Source organism: Dinoponera quadriceps, unplaced genomic scaffold (assembly GCF_001313825.1).
Source record: "Dinoponera quadriceps isolate SergipeBrazil2010 unplaced genomic scaffold, ASM131382v1 scaffold3024, whole genome shotgun sequence".
Taxonomy (NCBI): domain Eukaryota; kingdom Metazoa; phylum Arthropoda; class Insecta; order Hymenoptera; family Formicidae; genus Dinoponera; species Dinoponera quadriceps.
The window spans coordinates 187,930-208,626 of record NW_014557455.1 but is presented as its reverse complement, the minus strand read 5'-3'; the positions used below and the strand labels follow the sequence as shown (position 1 = coordinate 208,626).

The following is a 20,697-nucleotide window of genomic DNA, read 5'->3' as shown; positions in this document are numbered from 1 at the left end:
GGCCTTGAGAAATTGACCAATTACAATTATTTTCTTCACGTTCGACTGTGATTGGTCAATTTCTTAAGGCTTAAAACCTATCTATTGTGGACCGAGGCATAGGCGTTTCGAACGTTACGGCATCCCGCGAGCGCTATTGGACCGATTCGAAAGAAACGTTCTTGAAATTGTCGTTTGATTTTCCGTTCTATGTGCGTTCTCTTTGCTGCGATAGCTCAGAGAACCAGGTGCTGGCAAGGTGCTCGCAAGGTCCTTCAGTTCGTCACAGGCATCCACGGTGTATCGTGAAAATAGCACACGCTAAAGTAACAGTGCGTATTAAGTAATATCACGGGAGGTATCGTTTTTGTCATAAATCGAAGACGTATTAATCGGACGATGCGTTCTGTAATGTTTACAGCGTAATAATAGGTCGAGATGGCTGCTCGTTCGGTTCTTAGGTATTTACGACCGAAATCCGTGTTGCTGCAAAACCACCGATGTGCTTCCCTGTCCGGTTTTGACATCCAGCACAAAACGCCCACCATCAAGAAGGTGATGCCAATACCGAAGGCTCACTACGGCGGCAGGCACACGGTCACTATGCTGCCTGGGGCTGGTATCGGGCCAGAATTAATGTCCTATGTTAAGGAGGTATGCAATTAATTCACCCTCACATTTGCCTTATTTCATAGAATCAGAGTGCATTGCGATGAGAGGCGTATCGTTATTGCTTGAAATAAATATTGGAACAGAGTTTATATATTTCTCAGTGGTGCAAGGTTCACCGCTGTATATATAGTTAATTGTTGTTGCTTTGTTATCAGTCTATTAGTAGATTATTGACCTGTTTTTTTTTTTAGTTGCACTGGTGAACTGGTGCAATAAGTTGAAGTAAGACAAGTACGTTTTCTTACTTTAACTTATCGCACCAATTCAATAGTACAGCTAATAAGAGGGCCATATTAGCCATTGAGTGTGTTCGGAAACATGTTGAGAATTGCACTGTCAGGGCTAAAATATCATTGTTTTTGTTTTACGTCTAGTGACCGGTAAAAACTAAAATGCTAGTTTATACATATCGGTATAATATTCATATAGCTTGTAATTATTCTGTATTCGGTAGGAATGGTAAAATATTTAGTTAAGACGTTTCTTACTAGAATATAAATGCATAAACATGTCTTCCTGTAGTTTCGCTCTGTGGGTTAACTTGGCTAAACTGTGGGTTTATTTATTCGATTAGGATTGATTTTACGAAATATTTCATTAATTTTATCAAGTATACAAGGGAGTATCGAGTAGAAAAATCAGGGATCTGGGGGGAGGGGAAACAAAAGTTCATGCCAACATTGTGTCCGACGTACACCGAGTAAAGTTGGAAATCGTAGGAAACCCGGAGCAAATTGCGCTTGGATACTAACGACGAGGTGAGATAAAAACGCGCGACGCACGACGGAAGGCAAACCGTATTTTGAAACGCAGGTCTTCAAATACGCCGGCGTGCCGGTGGACTTCGAGGACGTCGAAATCGACCTGAACGCGGACGACAACCAGGACCTGGACTACGCGATCACGTCGATCCGCAGGAACGGGGTGGCGCTTAAGGGCAACATAGAGACCCGCAGTACCGAGGCCGGCGTGATCTCCCGTAACGTCGCGCTGCGCAACGAGCTGGACCTCTACGTCAACGTTCTGCACTGCGTGTCCTATCAGGGCGTGAACTGCCGGCAGAAGAACATCGACATCGTGATAGTGCGGCAGAACACCGAGGGCGAGTACGCGATGCTGGAGCACGAGAGCGTGAGCGGCGTGATCGAGAGCATGAAGGTGATCACGCGCTCGAATTCGGAGCGAGTGGCGCGCTTCGCATTCGAGTACGCGAAGAGGCACGGCCGCAAGAAGGTGACGACGGTGCACAAGGCGAACATCATGAAGCTGTCGGACGGCCTGTTCCTCGAAATCTCGCGGCGCGTCGCCAAGGACTACCCGGAGATCCAGCACAACGACATGATCATCGACAACACGTGTATGCAGCTGGTGTCGAATCCGCATCAGTTCGACATAGTGCTGACGACCAACCTGTACGGCGCGATCGTGTCGAACGTGGTGTGCGGCCTGTTGGGCGGCGCCGGCCTCCTCTCCGGCAAGAACTACGGCGACCACTACACGGTATTCGAGCCCGGCACCCGCAACACCGGCACGGCGATCGCCGGCAAGAACATCGCGAATCCGATCGCGATGCTGAACGCCGCGGTCGACATGCTGCGCCACCTCGGCAACAAGCACCACGCCGGCATCATCCAGAACGCGATCAACAAGACGATCAATCAAGGCGTGCACACGCGCGATCTCGGCGGCACCGCGACCAGCCGCGAGGTCGTTGACAACATCTTGAAGCACATCAAGATCGCGAGCGTTTAAGCGAAGACTGATCATTCATCTCTCTCTCTCTCTCTCTCTCTCCTAGCCAAAAAGCAGCTTGTAGCAGCCGTTTTCGGCCTGACCCACACACACACACACGCACACACAGTAATTGATCGGTGATCAGCGCGAGCTCTTCTGTCGAGAGAGCCTCGCGCGCTTTTCTTTCTTCCCTTATTTTTTTTTTTTTTTTTTAGTGAGATGACACAAAGATCTAGATAGGATTTAATTACGACGAAACGACGTTTGTGAATGGACAAGGGATGGAGGAGACGCGCCGGGGACACCCCCTCCCGCGCTTTCCGTTCTCTCTCTCTGAAACGGCAAACTATCTTGCAGAAAATCTTCGCGGAATCTCGGAGCAGCCCAGGGTAAGGCTCGCGTTCTGTAATGTGTAACTCTTGTGACTTACACGTAACGCGGGGATCGGGATTTTGTAAAATATACACTGTACATTTTAGGTGATATACGGTAGTTCCTATAGGCAAATTTACCAAATATACGCGCGATCTCCCTAGTCGGTGAGAAGAGGCCAGGTTTGCAAAGGTGCGCGCGCGCGCGCGCGAGGTACTCGTTTATTGTTGTTGATATGTAATACTCAGTGACACGTGAATAAGGAAAATATGATTGTAATTTATTGAGCTGATTAAGGGGGAGGACAGTTCGTTCGTGTTTCGTCGCCTTAGTAGAGAATTCTATCTGGTTAAAGCCGATATTCCGAGAAACACACAGTGTAAAATTGTCAATATTATATAATACAGTGATCGTTACGTCGTAAAGTGTACATACTGCGTAAGGTTACGTCGCGTTCTTGAATAAAGTGTAAATTTATTAAATAAAGTATAAATTTACATTTCTAAAGACTCGACCGGCTGTTTACTCAATTACGCAAGAGCTGCAGTGCTACTTCCTCGTCGATCCGCAGATCGGTGTTGTCCAAAACTTTCTGCCTCTTCTGCGTTCCCCTATCTTGCCTCTGTGTCAATAATTTCCTCTTTAACGGCCTACGGCAAAAATAAGCAGTTAAGCGACTATCAAATGTTTCAGTCGAACGAAGGAGATAATTTCAGTTCAAACAACACATCCGTATCTATAAGTTGATATTGTTCACTTTTCTTATCAGGAAAATTAGTCGCACTAAAACTATTTAAACTGTATATTTTTTTTTCTTTGATAATAATAATAATATGTAGTGTTATTTTATTCGGAAAAAAAAACATTGAGAAAAAATTTATTGTATTTTTACGGAAAAAAAAAAAACTTTCGATTTTTCCGCCAAGTTTAGTTTTTCCAAAAAAAAAAAAAAATAACACTATTAATATGTTTAAACGATATTAGTATATCCTCTTAGAACGTATTTTACTGACTTGGTTGTTGTTTGCATATATTGCCAAAGATCATTAAATAGAAATTGACAGATTTTTAATAATTTAATCAATAACAACGGAAAGTTACCGTTTGATACGAAAACGATCGGTGTAAATTAACATCCGAACAAAGTCTGCTTTTTTTTAGCTGAACTAAGTTCGCGAACTAAGTATGTAACCTAGCATTAAAGAAGAAAGGAACAAATTTCCAGCGCAGCGTTAGATCAATCAAAAGGATCAGGTTTAACATTGATTTTTTTACCTTTGAACTATATTCTCTTCCTCGGATTCATTCTCCTCCTTGAATTCCTCAGATTCCTCCTCAGACTCCTCGTCTTTTTCGAGTTCGCTAGCGGAATCGTTATTTTCTTCATCTGTATCCCGCTGTTCGCCATATATCTTATCGGGGTCAGGTAACCATGACATATCTAGACCCTCGTTAGATTCGGACTCACTGACGTCATTGTCACTCGCACTTTCCTCCGTTTCTTCCTTGTCGATCGTCTCCGTCTTCATATTTTTCGCTTTCAGTTTCAGCTTCTCCTCCCTGTGCATTGCCTTGACCCTCTCTCGGTGCCTTTGTTTATCGAATCGATCCTCCTCGCGCAACACTTGTTTGGACATCTCGATGTTAATACCAGAGTCCATCTCGTTTTCGTATTGTCGAGCTAATTCCGACATTTTCGTTCGGGCAGAATCGACTAATTTCTGGGACATGATTACTTTTATGAATCTTCGACTTTTGACCACTTCAACACGACCACTTATAACGCATTGTTCATACATACAATATATAAATCTATTCTAATTATATACATAATTATTATATATTTAATATTTTTAATACGTATATTCTTATAGTTATGTAAAATTGGACAAAACAGGATGATAATGATTTTTACCTGTCCCTCATTGTCGAATGCAACCTTCTTGTTAACTGCGACCTTCTTCTTGAGAATCCTTTTAATCACCTCAGCTTTAGTAACGATTTTCTTCTTCTTCGAAATGTCGTTCTCACTTTCCTCTATCGCTGGCATATCATCGTTAATAACATGTTCCCTTTTTACCGTTAAGAGATCATCATCGTCGCTAGAAACATCTGAAAGTGATGTATGAGCCCACGCATGATTGACAAGTTTCTCATATCGAACTTCTTTTCAATTCAATATTTGGTGAAGATAAAGCATTCGACATACTCACCGAACCGAAAAACATCCGTATCGTTCCCTCTGACCGATAATTCCCTTTCCTCGTTATCGGTGTCGGAAATACTTGCGTCAAAAACGTCTTCGTTATCTTCCTCCTCGCTGACGTCCGACGACGAGTTGACCGGCATCTTATCTGTTTTCTTTTCGCTCTTGACGTTGCTATCACCTATCTTCTTTATTGCCCTCTGTAAAAATCGGGTTCTCGGAGTGATGACCAAACCTAACGATCTGTGAAAAGATTCCATTGTTGTAAAGGAATGCTCGAGACGTTGTATGCACATAGCGATCGATGCGCCGGATGTCGAATGCGAATCTCCTAAGCTTACTTGGCAAACGTGTCTTTATCTAAAGCATGCACGTCGAAGATCTTCTTATCCTTCATGAGGAAGATTGATTTTATGTACGATACAAAGGCCCTTTGAGCGGTTTCCTTCAAGGCTACGTCTTGCGCCAGTAAAACTTCCAATTTACGTTGCGGCGATTGCAGTTTGTTCGGGTTGATTCTAAACACGAAGATTGGCACAGGTGAGGAAATTGATGGGGATATGAAATATAAATTGGAATGAAAGATACAGAATGCGTCGCTCACTTGATCATATTTATGGGGATTTTGCGTTGCTGAAGCCTCTCGACCATGGCTTCCTCGGACGGTAGCAGAACCAGGAGAGACTCGCCACCGCTTTTGAATCTGGCTGTTCTACCCGCCCTGTGTACGTACGCGTTGACGTCTTCCGGGCAATCCATCTGAACCACCCAATTAACGGCAGGAAAGTCTGGAGGATTATAGTTGATAAGTCGCTTTAATGATTATATTACTTAAAATTAATAAAAAAAACGTAAAAGTATTACAGACATTTTGATATACAATATATTTTGGGTGTGTATATTTCTTGAGGTCGCTCTTTTCAATGATGAATTAAAAAAGAAACAAAAATGGCAAGTCTTCAAATCAATATAGATTACAAAAACAGTGTTATCCACATACTTTTAATATCGCAAAATTCAAGTATTGTCAAGTATTTCAGAAAGAACTTGGTTACCTAAACCACGGGCCGCAATATCGGTGGCGAACAGGACAGCGTGTTGCTTCTGGCGAAACGAATCGTAGATGCTCATTCGTCGCAGTTGATGAAGTGTGCTGTAAAGACCTAGTAAACTGACACCGGGCCGCAGTCGGCAAAACGCTTCGTACACGTACTTCACCTAAAATTGAAACTTTTCATAAGTGAGGTACATCAATTCATCATTACACTGGCGCTAGTGTGAGGAATAATTCTGCGATACCTGTTTACAGCTGGAGAAGAACACAATGATCTTTTGTTTCAGGTGATTCCGTATGAACGACCACAGCATTGCGAGTTTGTCTTCTAAGGCGCATACAATGTAGTTCTGTTGCAGACTTTCCGGCGTGATATGTGCGGAATGCTCGTGCACGGATATATACAATGGATCTTTAAGGCTCAATCTCGCCAGATCTTTCACTGATCTAATGAGAAGATTTCACATATTATCAACGAGACATACAGATTCCAATTTAACCTTCGAGTGGTTATACATCTAAATGCAGTACGAGTGTATGGATGACAAAGTGTCCTCCACTTAAAATTGACATTTTCAAATGAGAAAAAGTCGCTCTAGAAAATAATAATTTATTTACATGGAAATAACAATCATAAAAGATGAACGAGAACAATCCCTAATTGATAAATACACGGAGGTACAAGATCGATGCTTGTTAGTATTTTTCAGAAAATGCACTCTAATGTTACATGGATGATACCTGTAATCTGTGTGACCACTGTAAGGCTAATGTAATGATTTTTTAATACATACTTCGTCTGTGTGGCTGAGAAAAGTAAGGTCTTTCTTTCAGCTGGCAAATTCTCGATAATAGCATTCATCGTCTTCTCGAAACCCATGTCCAAGCAACGGTCTGCTTCATCCAATACTAGTATCTACAATTCGTTAACCTATCAATTTTCCATTAATCTATTAAGCTAACTTAACTTAAGAACAGAGCAGATGTTTCTACTTAAATTTACCCCCATTGGCACTTAAATCTTAATTACCTGCATATTTACGCAATTGAACAATTGATTTTCATCCATATGCTGAAGCAAACGTCCCGGTGTGCATATAACCACATTGTACTGATCCATGCATTTTCTCTCAAACTTTAAATCCTTTCCTCCTATGATCAGACTGATCGAGAAGTCATGGTGCCGACCCACTTTTCGCAATGTGTCATATATCTGATACGCCAGTTCTCTCGTCGGTGTGATAACAAGCGCGCCTAAACCGTCCAGTCGTGTCCACTGTTTGCAGTACAAGATTTCCAGTATCTAAAACAACGATTTTCCTTATCACATACAGTGACTCACGAAAGCACCAAAGAGATTTAGAGAATTCGCACCGGTACGAGGAAAGCCAGGGTCTTGCCGCTTCCGGTTTTCGCGGCTCCCAAAATATCGTTGCCCTGCAAAGCCAAACCGATGCTCTGCCTCTGAATATCCGTCATCTCGACATAATCGCTCTCTCTTAATCCTTTCAAAGTGTTCTTCGACAATGGGAGATCGCTGAACTTGATCGTCTTCGTGACGTCTATCTGTAAATTACATTGCAATTTAAGCTTGCGTCTTATTGCACGGTCACATGTATTATGAGGTTATATTTACATCTTTGTATCTGGATCGCAGCTCCTCGATTATTTTGACTTCGGGCGTACGCTTTTTCTTCACGTACGCTTTAACTTTCTTTTTCGCCATTGTCACTTCAATTAACTCGCCACTTTTTCGATAATAAATGTTATCTCACCTTGTTTTTAAAGTTGCGTGCAAACACATGGCCCAACGCATGTACGAGCCTGCGTACACGAGACAATGGTAATGAGTGAATGGAGAGAAATTTTTGCTTCTCAGCCAAGACTCAAACCTTATTCGTCAGTCGAGTTTTACTAGACATCGCTAGATGACGCCAAGCAATTTATTTTTCAGAATTACGATAGACCCGTTAGCGCCGGGTTTTTCGCGATTACGGTAGACCCGTTATTTTTAGTTAGTTTCAAAGTTTCCGCTACAAGTCGCCACCGGCTTTCATGTAAAATTAAGATCGGGGCTCAACGCAAGTCGAATGTAATGTATACTTTCACGTAGCGCAATAATAAGTCTGACGAGAAATTCAACAACCTGTAACTTCGATAAAAATCTATGTGTGTGATACAATAAAATATATAACTAGCACTTTTATATAATTTGAATGCGAAAGATTCTTCTTTTCGTCGATACACATTTGTTTTTTTCTCTCTCTATCTTTCTATACTTCTCGTTTTCTTCATATAAGAGTCCCTTTTAATAATTCTTTAATTATCAAAGATAGATTTCCCTTCAAATAAAAACTGCCCCTTCAATATTAATTAAGATGTGTATAGAAATAGATGAAGTTTTAATAACGCGTTTTGCACGAGGGAAGACAACGAGATGTTAATCAAAACGCAATCAATGCGGATATGAGATGTCAAAGTTCGTTATAACTCTTCGGTCACTGACCACTATGCTCTTCGCTATACAGGGTGTTCTCCGAACGTCCATACGATTTCGAATATTTGTAATAATTGTAATAATTGTGTAGTGTAATGTTTAGGATTGTAAGTTAAGCGATAAAAATCCAAATCGTTTAACGCAACTGACACCCCAATTAAAAAGATTTCTGTGTTCTTTTCTCTTTTAGAATTTTTTTAAATACACGTATCTCCATTTAATACACTGTACTAACATATACAGATTCTGCACACTTGGTGTTAATTATATTTAAAAACAACATCAAGCAGGCGAAAACAGATAGACGAAGAATAATAGATGGATCGAAAATTACAATATAATAATTATTTTGCAGAAGTGATTATCTGATTTTCGAGAGAATAAGGATTTCTTTCAGAAAAAAAAAGAATCGTCTACCGATGTTCCGATGTAAAATTTACATGTTTTCGGAATACTGATCGTTACTTGTTATTTCTCGCAAGAATTTAAAGGTAAACATCGAGAAGCCAGTTTGGTTGGATCGATCTAAGGATGAATAATTGTTAACAGATCTTTCGCTCCTTAGCATCTTCTTCGGACGACGCGTAGAAACGATGCAGCCGAAGGCAGCTTTGCGGCAGCAAAGTAGCAGCGTTACCGCTCAAAGAAGGAAAGGGTTAATCCGATGGCTGCACCCTGCGGGCGTTCTGCCACGTGTTACATGAATCAGTGTCAATAGGCGAGACGCGGAATCGTCGTTAAAAAGCACATGTCTGGAATGCGTGCGTGCGTCATCTATGCGACTTGCAGTAGACACGCATACCCATAGGAGGATGCTGCTTGCAAAGTGCATCGTAGAAGGAGAAGAGTGGGACCAGGGACCGAAGGAAGGGACTGACGGAAAAAGGGACGGCAAAGGAGGAAGAGAAGAGAATACACTCGGCCGACGCGGGTGCTCGTCAACGTGCTGGCTTCGATTGAAGAAGAAGGCTACGTTTAGCAGGGAGAAGAAGAGCAGGAAGTAGAATAACGAGATCAAGAAGAAGAGGAAGAAAGGAGAGAAAGAGAGAGAGACGTAAAGAGAAACGGGCTGATGGGGAGTGCTCAGATCCTCGCAGGAATTCCATGATCGATAACGTTGGGCTCTCGGTGATCTCGGCCCTTGTGCAGCACGTGAGATACTCTGGAAGCTCGAGGAAGCATGATCTGACGACGAGGTGGTAGCATGCGGCCACGGGACCACGCGGACAAACGATGGAGAATGCCGCGATCTCTGAGGAGCCTCACGGCTGGTCTGTTCTTCTTCTTGGTGGTCACATCCGGCCTTCAGTCGGCGGCGATGGCGGATATCGCGCCACGGGACATGAGTGAGTACACAGTAAAAGTCTGTTCTTGTCGTTTTAAGTGTGAGTGGAAATCTCGGTCGGTCCGGGACCGATTCTTCATCGGCGAAGATACAAAAACACCAGTAGTCTTCCAGTAATTAATAATATAATTCCAGTAATAGTAATTACAGAGTCTGAGGGATTAGAGTTTGATATGATATATTTACATTGCGGCAAAATATATATATTTAATAACAATAATAAAATAAATATACGTAAGATAAAATAACAAAGTAATATATTCGATGTAACTTAATATGTTAAAATATATTACGAGGAAGTTTTGAATTATTTCTGCACTCCGGCATGGTCTTACACGATTTTTAATTATCGCTGACTTCATCATTTTTTTTATACGTGATAAAAAAATTGATCCTCACCGATGTTTCGTACGTGTTACATGTTAAACATCGCGATTTTCATTTCGATATTTAACATTTTAAAAATATGATCTGTTCAAAAGAAGCAGAGCTGTTACATGTAGAAAATTCGTCGCAGAAACTACATTAAACGTCGGAGCGTCGCCTCTCTGCACGTTTGACCTATCGCAAAAATGCAGGGAGCACAGAGGACCTAAGGATAATTGGGACCAAAGTTCCAGTTTCCTCCGGATAGCGCACGGGCGGGCTTATTGTCGGCGCGATGCGCTCTCCTCCAACCGATCTCTCTATTGCGCTAATTGAGCCGCGTGTGCGTCGCATGCAAAGTTGCGTGTCTCGCGGCGCGTCGTCCTCTTGAATTGGTCCGGACGATCTCGTTCAAACGATCTGAGTTACGAGCGACGGGTTCACAGGTCACTGGGTTTCTAGTCGCTCATTGCGCCCATCGTCGTTGCCCGCTCGTTCCTATTTTTACTCTCACGCCCGCTCGTCCGACCACCGTGTATTAACGACACTGCGACGCTCTCGTCGCGAAAATAGCACACGACGTTTTTCCGAGGGTGTTCTCGTTTGCCACGCAATATCCGTGACACTCTTTTCCCGCTCAAAGCTGCCAATTTCCGTTTCAGCGAAAGACGTGGTGGACCTGATGGAGGCCGCGCGGATGCAACGGAAGCTGCTCGGAGTGACGAGCACGCAGAGCCGCTGTAGGAACGGCACGGCCGCGTACGACGTCGCGGAAACCGCGTTCCTCACGATCAATACCAATACCCTGTTTCCGGTCGGCATGCCGCGAGACTTCTCCATCCTGGTCGTCGCGAGGCCGAGGGCCAGTGAGTCGCGGAGTTCATGGAATTAATTAACCCGCTAACTGCCGCGCGATGATCTTTTCATCGTCATAAGTACATAATATACAGGGTGTCTCCTTGAGTAATCAGCCGTACTTTTCTACTTCAGTTTATAACACATCGGAAACATATTTCTGAAGTTTCCACAATATGCCGTGTAACGCCTTGTATAATTATTTATTATTACATTTAACATAATTATTTATTAATATATAATTATTTAGTCCTTTATATGGGTGATATAATTATTTATATATATGTTATAGTTATTGATATAATAATTATACACAGAATTAAATATATAATTAATAAATTAATATTCGGTCTCTCTGCTCGAATACTCGACCGCAGGTTACCTCAAATCCACGCTCTTCACCGTCTACAGCGACAACGGCGAGGACCAGTTAACTCTGTCGTTGGGACGCGACATTATCCTTTTATACAACGCTGAACCGAACGGCCATCGGAGGTCGATTTCATTCGGCGCCGACGTCTCCGACGGTAAATGGCACCGGCTGGGAGTCAGCATCAAGGGCGACGCCGTCACAATTATTCTCGATTGCAACAGGCAAGTGACGAGGGAACTGCGAAGGAATCCCGACGAGACAATCAGCACCGCCGGCATTGTCATCATCGGCCGACAACTCGTGCACGGTAATTTATATCTGGTAAGCGGATGGTAAGAATAATCATGTAACGGTCTTTTAATTCATAATAATTATAATAATTTTAGTTACAATTTATTAAAATAAAAAAAAATAAAAAAATAATTTTTATTTATTTTTTAACTTATAATGATCGCGATGTAACTTCGTTCAAAAACTGGTTGGACCGAAGAAGATCGGGAAAAATTTCATCTCGTTCATTTCCGATTCAAGTCCCGGAAAATACAGCGATAAATATGTAATAATTAAACTTAAACTAAACTTAAATCTAATTAATAAATTAAATTAAAGTTGAAAATAAAATAAATTAAAGTTGAAAATAAGAATAAGTTGAGTTACGGAATAATCGTGCATTTCTGTTCCTAGGGAAGCCTCGAGATGCTGAAGATCGCCCCAAATCCAGACGCCGCTTATGAGATCTGCACTATATTTGCACCGGACTGCAGCCAGCAATGGAGGCAAAGATCGAATCACAGTTTCTCGTCGAGTGTCAGTCGGAGCCATGGATCATTCGGGACACACTCTACGTCCTCCTCTGCGCATTATAAGAGCTTCTCCGAGATAACCACCGAACAGCCAATCTTTACTTCCGCTTCTTCCGGTGGCAGTCTCTCGGCCGCCGCTGTATCGCGTCGAGAATCCGAGGATCTGAACGCAACCTTTTCCAATTACAACCGCTACAATAGCCCTGAGACTTCCTCCGCATCTAACAGCACATTCGGAAGGCACAAGGAGCGCGGGAGCGCGATAGGTGAAAGCGAATATGATTACGAGGAGGAGAATGAGGAAGACTCAGATGAGGATGAAAACGAGGACTTCTTCTCTCCTCGTAGTGTCGTGAATATAACTTACGTCCTGAGACCGACGATGGAGACTTCCGTCAGAAATCACACCACGGTACACCTCGAATCGACCCACGCTCGATAACAATAAATGAAACTAATCTTTGCAGAAACGCTCGACAGTCTCACGAATGTTGAATAAATCTAATTGACTGACAGATAGAAGGACGAGGCGAATAAAAGAAAAGATAAAATCTAATCTTCTCATTATTCTCTCAGGTATCCTACGGAGCGGAGACGACGACGACGACGACAACGACCGAGAGCATATTCCAGACGGAATCGAACTACGAGGAGGATCACGGAGAACCGACAGTCGGTCCTTACGACGAGGACTCGTATCGCAATCAAGGATACTACAGCACTCGCGGCCCATCGGGACCCCAAGGATTTCCAGGGCCTCCAGGGCCACCCGGCTCTCCGGGCAAGAAGGGTGAACCTGGCCGAGATGGGCTGGCTGGGCTGCAAGGTGCACCCGGTCCGTCGGGCAACGTTTTCGTGATACCGTCGTTGACTCAGGGTAACGAGAAGGGACCGGACTCTCAGGCGGAAGCGCTGAGGCAGATGTTGTCGCAGCACATGCTCGCGATGAGAGGCACGGAAGGCCCGATGGGCCTCACCGGTATACCGGGACTTGAGGGACCGCCTGGACCTCAGGGTCAGAAAGGAGAACCCGGTGACATCGGCGAACCAGGTCCCAGAGGGGAGAGAGGTACGTTTACGCCGAGAAAAGGAAGATGAATCAACAGAGCCTTGCTCGGATAAACGGAATTTGTTCGAGTAGATGTTTATAATAATGCTTTATTGAACGCAAAGCTGTACAGTGAGGATTAAGGTATTATATATAAAAGATAAAAGCGAACAAGCGCAACGACAGCTGTGCAGCTGATCTTAATGCATTACCTTAGCGAGGAAATAACGCAAGGAAATCTATAAACTAAACTAAGTACAGAGAAAGGAAACGTAAATTGAAAGTAACAAATTATAAATTACAGATAGTCGATAGTAGATTAGTCGACGAAACAAATTATATAATTGTTGCGACGAGAGTTATCGATGGATAGATTCCATGATTCGAATTTTTCGTAGGGAGTCCTGGGAATCCTGGTAGAGAGGGTAGAAGAGGCCGTCCTGGCAGAGACGGTGAACGCGGTCTCAGTGGACCGCCGGGGATCAAAGGCGAGCAAGGACCGATAGGATTGCCGGGTCTTCCTGGGGATAAAGGTGAACGAGGACCTCCGGGAATACCTGGGGAACCGGGGTTGCCTGGTCACGAGGGGATGCAGGGTGAGGATGGTCCTCCTGGTCTACCGGGTTTACCCGGTGAATTGGTAAAAAAATATTGAAGTATTTATTATTATTGTAAATCGTTGCGAAGGGTTGAAGGGTGAAAAGTGAGCTTCATTTTTACAGGGGCCAAGAGGATTTATCGGACCAAGAGGCTTTCCTGGAGTACCGGGTAATCCTGGTATTCCTGGAAACGAAGGACCGCCCGGAGCTAAAGGCAACGCTGGCCCACCGGGTCCTGCCGGTGCGCCGGGTCAACCAGGACCCATTGGCCCAGTGGGCCCACCTGGTCCTCAGGGTCTACTAGGACCGACTGGTCTAGTCGTAAGTTCTGGATTTTCAAAGTTTAATAACCTTAAAGCTCGAAAGGTCTAAAATTTTCTTCTTCGTCTGCAAGTCCATTTCTTGGAAAATTTTGCGAAAATAGTTAAAAAACGTCTTAATTTTCATACAGTTAAGTTGATACTGTAAGAATAATAAGTCCTTCAGATTGATATAATTATGTGACGGTGAAAATTGAAAGATTTTTTTTTTATGTCCCATGTTAATAATTTAATTGTATCTATAAGATTAATTTATAAACGCACATTATATTAACATATAAAAAATAAAAATTTCATTTAAACATATATCGTACATATGATTAGGACGTATGTTTAAATTCCATGTTTTTTACTGATTTTATAAGCGCAGGTTCCTTTTTGTAGTATTTTAATGCATTTATAAATTTTCATAATATCACTTTATGATATAAGCGATTTTTATCTAAAGGGCCCACAAGGAAAACCCGGGATTCCTGGTCTTTCGGGTGCGGACGGATCTCCAGGTCTTCCTGGTAATCCCGGGGCGCCTGGAATGAAGGGTGAGCAGGGTCCGCCGGGTCCGCAAGGACCGATAGGTTTTCCAGGCGTGCGTGGTGTAAAAGGCGACGAAGGGCAACGTGGTCCACCGGGTGAACGTGGCGATAAGGGAGAGAAAGGAATAGAGGGTGAAAAAGGTGACGGTGGAGCGAAAGGGGAGCCTGGAGTAACGGGACCCCAAGGTATTCCAGGCCTTGAAGGATTGGAAGGATCGAAGGGCTTCGAAGGACCTCGTGGTGAAACTGGGCCTGCCGGTCCGATCGGCGAAAAGGGAAAAATCGGTGTACCTGGATTTGCTGGTTATCCTGGAAATCCTGGAGAAAAGGGGGATAAAGGCCAATCGGGGAAGCAAGGTCCCAGCGGCGATAAAGGCGAAAGGGTGAAACTTACTGACAAATATATGAAATCCTTTGGTCTGTTGCTAGTAATTTTGATAAGGTATTATTGGTTCTTCTTTTTAGGGGAACAACGGATTGCAGGGAGAACGCGGTGAAATAGGGCCAAGGGTAAGTTTATCATTGCAGAAGATCCTTGACAATTAAAGAATTTTATATATGTCTATTCAAATATATTTAATTCTTTTTTTTAAACCACCTCTTCTCCAAAATATATCGTTTTTATTTCCTCTCCTATCATTTTGTCATTGTAATATAATATTTATATAGCCTATAACGTAGCATAAATTTACACCAATAAAATTTATTTACGAAAAGTTATATTTATATAAAAATATATAAATAAATATATAATTACATTTATATAAAAATAAAATAGTAATATGTATCATGTATACGCAAAATATATTTCATGTATACAATATTTCATATTTCATATGTATATTAACTCTATCGTACAGGGTTTTAGAGGAGCTCGTGGAAGGAGAGGCTCGGAAGGACTACCAGGACCGAAGGGCGACACTGGTCAACCAGGACCGCCGGGACTGCCAGGCGAGGTCGGTCCTCCGGGTGTGGAAGGTCCGCGTGGTTTCGTAGGGCCACCCGGACCTCTGGGCCTTGACGGTAAAGACGGTATACCAGGTCCACCCGGCGAACGCGGTCCCATTGGGGAGTCTGGGTCTTCAGGACCTCCGGGAGCTCCTGGTGTTATCGGTCCTCAAGGACCAGCGGGAGAACCTGGCCAACCTGGCGAACCTGGAGCGCCTGGTAGCCCGGGACTTCCGGGAGAAAGTGGTCCGCCGGGTGAGCAAGGGAAAGAGGGACCGCCGGGTCCAATCGGTTTGATGGGACTGGTAGGACCGCCGGGTCCCGGAGGATTACCGGGATTTCCCGGAGAGAGAGGATTGAGTGGTTTGCCGGTTAGTTACTTTCAATATTTAATTGTGCAAAATCATTTATAGAATATCCAACTTAATTTAAGCATCTTAAACATCTCTAGAATAATTGCGTATGGTCAAGAATAACAAATAGATAGAAAAATAAACGAGAGATTATCATCATTTTTTTAATGACGATGATCTTGAGATCTCAACAAATATAATCTTGAACAAAATTATTTTGTCAGACAATCATTTGTTCGAGAGAAATAATTTCCTTTTCTGCCATTTTTTGTATTATCAAAAGCGACAGAGAAACTAAGTTGAACGCTGCGTATAATCATATAACAGAGCTCAATTATAAATTTTAGGGATTATCTGGTTTGAAAGGAGAAATGGGGCCCGTCGGAGGTCAAGGACCGCCCGGTGATAAGGGTGCTCAGGGTGACCCTGGCAAAGACGGTCCACCAGGACCCGAAGGCAGACAAGGACCTAAAGGTCCGCCAGGACCTATTGGGCTTAAAGGAGAGAGGGTAATGATACGAAGAATAAAAAATGACAATTTAAATATTTCTTCTTATTGATGAACATTCTTCTTTTTTTAATATATTTTCTAATCGCCTAATATAACTGCAGAAATTAATATCTAAATACAAGTCCACTATTAAGTAGTGTACAATTAAAATTTTGTTCACTTCACGATAAAAATGTTCAGGGTGAGTCTGGATTACCTGGGTCTACTGGTCGCGATGGCTTGCCGGGACAAAGAGGGTTGCCGGGTCCACCTGGACCAGTCGGGGTTCCGGGAGAAGACGGTGATAAAGGCGACGTAGGTCCACCCGGTGAGAAAGGATTCAAAGGATCTCAAGGAGAAATGGTATACGTTTAATTGATCGATCTTCGAGAAAAATAAGAATAATTAACGAGATAATTCTAGCTACGCGTAACTCTTGGAATGTAACTATAAAACCTAGGGTCCTCCGGGTCCGCAAGGAATACAAGGACCGCGCGGTGAACCTGGCTTGATGGGTCCCGCTGGAGAGAAAGGACCACCGGGCGAAATGGGGCGACAAGGACCCAAAGGCGAAGACGGCCCGGTCGGAGTGATTGGTCCAGCTGGACCTATAGGATCGCAAGGTCTACCGGGTTTGCCGGGTGCAAAAGGTGAAGTTGGAGATCCTGGAACGATTGGACCGATAGGACCGCCGGGCGTTCCAGGAGAACGGGGTCCGAGAGGATCGAAAGGTCTTGAGGGCACGCAGGGTTCACCAGGTCTGGAAGGTCGTCAAGGAGAGAAAGGAGACAATGGAGCGCCAGGTCTTCCTGGAGTTCCAGGAGTGGAGGGTAAACAAGTAAGTTAATTTCTCCTTTTTCCTCTTCCTGTTATTATATATTTTTCAATTTATTGCCGATTTAATAATTTAATCACAATATTTTATTTATTTAATAAGTTTGTGTTAACTACTTTGATATAATTTATTTAGATATGTTAATGTATCGTACTTGACGGGCTTGTTAAGGGAGAGAGAGGTTTCCCCGGAGCGAAAGGTGAGGAAGGAAAAGCAGGGTCACCCGGTCCTCCTGGAAGTCGAGGATTAATCGGACCGGAAGGACCGAAAGGTAACGTAGGACCACCTGGTTTCCCTGGACCTCCGGGAGAACCTGGCTTCATAGGCCCGAAAGGTGAGCCTGGGAAGGATGGTGAGGACGGGCAAGTTGGCGACTCTGGCGCTCCAGGTGAAGCTGGACCATCCGGCAAAGAAGGATTACCTGGTCCCCCCGGGAAACCGGTAATACACACACACATTTTAACATATAGATAAGGCTATGTATTTGTTTCACAACGATAACATTTTTATTGATGCTTAATCATTCATTTTTAGGGTCCCGAAGGACCGGCAGGACTGCAAGGTAACACGGGTTTACCGGGCGAAAAGGGAGATGTCGGTTTACCTGGGCCACCGGGACTTCAAGGACGCATCGGTCCTCAAGGTTTACCCGGTCCCACCGGTTTGCCAGGAGTAAGAGGTTTACCAGGAGCAGCGGGGGAAAACGGACCTCCGGGCATAGCCGGTGCTGTTGGTGTTCCGGGGAAGGCTGGGCCGGCCGGCCCGAGAGGTCCGAAAGGCGACAAAGGCCGCAGAGGCATTAAAGGGCACCGGGGCGAATTAGGGCACATCGGAGTCAAAGGTGATCAAGGAGAGGAGGGTGAGAAAGGTATGCGCGGGCAACTCGGACCCGAAGGGCCGAAAGGAAGCCCCGGGCCGGCGGGTCCAGTTGGACCGAAGGGTAACGATGGTCCTCCGGGCTTACCTGGTATGGAGGGTCCATTTGGACCGAAAGGAAACACCGGGAACGATGGAACGAAGGGCGATATGGGCCCACCGGGCCCACCAGGATCGCCCGGTCCACCAGCGGAGCAGCCTATGATTCCGCCGGAACTGTTGTTTGCCAGAGGTCAATTGACCAGAAGAAGACGCGCCGTCTCGGAGAATGAGTAAGTCTTTCGTAGTTCGATTGAAGTCATAAAATTCCCGAACCTCGAATTTGCGTTACTCTCAGACATTCGCGTCATTTGCTCGATTTCTCATGAATTATTCTCGGTCGATCCAGAGACGAGGAGGAAGAGGACGATGAGAAGAGCGTGGGGCAAGGAGGGAAGGACGTTAATCAATCGGAGGAGGAATTGGGCCCCGAGTTCCTGGACATGTACAGCTCCATTTACGCCATGCGGCAAGAACTAGATCGGATGCGCAAGCCGACCGGCACCAGAGCAAATCCGGTAAGGACGTGCAGAGATCTGTTTTACGGGCATCCTCACTTCAAGGATGGTAAGAACACTCTCTCTGTTAATTATCGCTCTCTCTCTCTCTCTCTCTCTAACTTCCAAATCTTATGGAAGATTAAGCTGAAACCGATTACTGATAATTCCGCCATTCAAGAAAAATTCACATCGACGTTCAAGGAAGTTCTGTATTATTCTTTGCCGAACAGGTTGGTACTGGATCGACCCGAACCTAGGCATGCCCGACGACGCAATCTACGTGTACTGCAACGTTTCCAGTATGGGCGAGACCTGCGTGTTCCCCGACGTCCACAGCAGCCAGATGCCGAACATACCGTGGAGAAAGGAGAACAACAAGAGCGACTGGTATTCGCGCTTACGCGGGGGATTTCGAGTAAGGCTTCTGCGATTTTCACTCTTGAAATTCACCGGCCACGTTGCAACTATTTCAGAGACACGTTATTCATTATAACAACTTGAACGATGTGAATAAATGTTCAAATAATCTAAATAATAATGATTTAAATTTAAATAATTTAGGTAGTTTACGATTTTTGAAATAATAAGTCACTCCTTTGGCACCGAACGCAAAGTCGCGCTTCGCTGCTGATCATAACATTCACCAAGACAAGCTTGTCTTCTAGATCACCTACGAGTCGATCGGAGTGGTGCAGATGAACTTTCTGCGCCTCCTTAGCCAAGAAGCCTACCAGAACTTCACCTATACGTGCATGAACAGCGTCGCCTGGCACAACAGCGACCAGCCGAGTCCGAGCTACGATCTCTCACTGCGACTGCTCGGCGACAACGAGGACGTGTTCTCATACAACGGCACCAAGCCGCATGTCCTCGTGGATGGCTGCAGGAATCGCAAGAGCAAGGCCGAGACCGTGTTCTTGGTGCGCACCAGGAAGCCGCAGCAGTTGCCGTTGGTCGACTTTTATCCGGTCGATTACGGTTCGCCGCACCAGGCCTTCGGCTTCATGGTCGGGCCGGTTTGCTTCAAATGAAAGTCCAAGCAAAAATCGCACGATTATCGCGACTGTGCGATGATATGCTAGGAGGAAAAGTGTCGTTGAATCGATAGAATACATTAATAGGAAAGAAAAATGTTGTTGAGCCGGGAAAGTGCATCAACGGGGAAAGAGGAAACAGCGCGCGTAATTAGAATAAATCTTCTTGAATAGCAATGTTGATATTAATACATGTTTCGATAACTCAAATGTTAGTTCCAACGATACTGAATCAGGAAGATTAATTCAAATTACGTACGTTATTGGAAATTCTATTGACTCAACATGATCTTTTTTCCGTGTATGAATTATCATGAATTTCATATACATATTTCATTTCGAATTTTTTCACACGTTTCAAATAACGTCTAGGTTTAAATAAATCAAATTAATAAGGCGAATCTGAGATACTGTTATAACGGGAGGTATAAAGGAGATATGATAGAGCAGGGAATCGGACAGCGAACTGTCGCATTGTCATTGTCGTGTGTTCAGAAGATAATTACACTGCCAAAGAATCATCGTAAACAGACGTGATGTTCGTTCTTAATTGTTGATCGATTAGTTTGCGAGAGGTGCAATTCAGTGTGAAGTTCGATCTAGATATAATTTAGAATAAGATATCGTTATTTATAATACGATTATGGTTTACAGCACGTGTAACACGTTTTAACACATTTTGTACAGTACAGGCCGACTTTTTAATACGTTTATAAATAAAGCGCTACATAATTAATTATTAGTTGTTTGATTCTTCATTTACGTTTAAGCATCTGTTATACGTTCTTTTGTGCGTTTTCAAGTGCGAGTTAATTAATATTGTTATTAATTGTTAATTCATTATTTTATAATTTATTATGAAAAAA

The 20,697-nt window shown here is 43.8% G+C and overlaps 3 protein-coding genes across 4 annotated transcripts; 2 read left to right on the top strand and 1 right to left on the bottom strand.

Annotated features, from left to right (window-relative positions):
• The first annotated feature begins 201 nt into the window (after positions 1–201).
• Positions 202–3,266, top strand: LOC106749132 (isocitrate dehydrogenase [NAD] subunit gamma, mitochondrial). The gene is made up of 3 exons (XM_014628278.1): positions 202–311; positions 401–633; positions 1,465–3,266. The coding sequence occupies exons 2-3, from the start codon at positions 418–420 to the stop codon at positions 2,401–2,403; spliced, it is 1,155 nt and encodes a 384-aa protein (XP_014483764.1). The 5' UTR covers positions 202–311; positions 401–417; the 3' UTR covers positions 2,404–3,266.
• LOC106749131 (probable ATP-dependent RNA helicase DDX10) lies at positions 2,581–7,859 on the bottom strand. Its single transcript, XM_014628277.1, has 12 exons — positions 7,654–7,859; positions 7,392–7,583; positions 7,048–7,320; positions 6,812–6,933; positions 6,263–6,464; positions 6,019–6,181; positions 5,568–5,751; positions 5,305–5,481; positions 4,971–5,206; positions 4,673–4,869; positions 4,033–4,478; positions 2,581–3,407 (listed from the first exon to the last, which is right to left on the bottom strand). Exons 1-12 carry the CDS (start codon positions 7,741–7,743, stop codon positions 3,284–3,286), a joined length of 2,406 nt encoding a protein of 801 aa, XP_014483763.1. The 5' UTR covers positions 7,744–7,859; the 3' UTR covers positions 2,581–3,283.
• Positions 7,860–9,341: 1,482 nt separating this feature from the next.
• LOC106749133 (collagen alpha-1(XI) chain-like) lies at positions 9,342–20,550 on the top strand. Of its 2 annotated transcripts, XM_014628279.1 has the most exons (18): positions 9,342–9,860; positions 10,888–11,091; positions 11,458–11,774; positions 12,138–12,668; positions 12,833–13,325; positions 13,703–13,944; positions 14,027–14,224; positions 14,672–15,139; positions 15,222–15,266; positions 15,617–16,075; positions 16,405–16,566; positions 16,749–16,910; positions 17,008–17,385; positions 17,554–17,823; positions 17,917–18,530; positions 18,647–18,864; positions 19,028–19,212; positions 19,463–20,550. In XM_014628279.1, the coding sequence occupies exons 1-18, from the start codon at positions 9,719–9,721 to the stop codon at positions 19,826–19,828; spliced, it is 5,454 nt and encodes a 1,817-aa protein (XP_014483765.1). In that variant the 5' UTR covers positions 9,342–9,718; the 3' UTR covers positions 19,829–20,550. The 2 variants fall into 2 exon arrangements, with proteins under 2 accessions (XP_014483765.1, XP_014483766.1); XM_014628280.1 differs by lacking the exon at positions 19,463–20,550 and having other exon boundaries at positions 18,647–18,815; positions 19,028–19,154.
• Positions 20,551–20,697: the final 147 nt, after the last annotated feature.

Coding starts and splice junctions, on each gene's coding strand:
- LOC106749131 (XM_014628277.1), bottom strand. CDS start 7,743: ATGGCGAAAAAGAAAGTTAAAGCGTACGTGAAGAAAAAGCGTACGCCC. Junction 6,465..6,811: donor TTCTCAGCCACACAGACGAA/GTATGTATTAAA, acceptor TCTTCTCATTAG/ATCAGTGAAAGATCTGGCGA. Junction 3,408..4,032: donor GAAGAGAATATAGTTCAAAG/GTAAAAAAATCA, acceptor TTTTTGCCGTAG/GCCGTTAAAGAGGAAATTAT.
- LOC106749132 (XM_014628278.1), top strand. CDS start 418: ATGGCTGCTCGTTCGGTTCTTAGGTATTTACGACCGAAATCCGTGTTG. Junction 634..1,464: donor TAATGTCCTATGTTAAGGAG/GTATGCAATTAA, acceptor TTTGAAACGCAG/GTCTTCAAATACGCCGGCGT.
- LOC106749133 (XM_014628279.1), top strand. CDS start 9,719: ATGCGGCCACGGGACCACGCGGACAAACGATGGAGAATGCCGCGATCT. Junction 13,945..14,026: donor CGGGTTTACCCGGTGAATTG/GTAAAAAAATAT, acceptor TCATTTTTACAG/GGGCCAAGAGGATTTATCGG. Junction 15,140..15,221: donor GCGGCGATAAAGGCGAAAGG/GTGAAACTTACT, acceptor TCTTCTTTTTAG/GGGAACAACGGATTGCAGGG.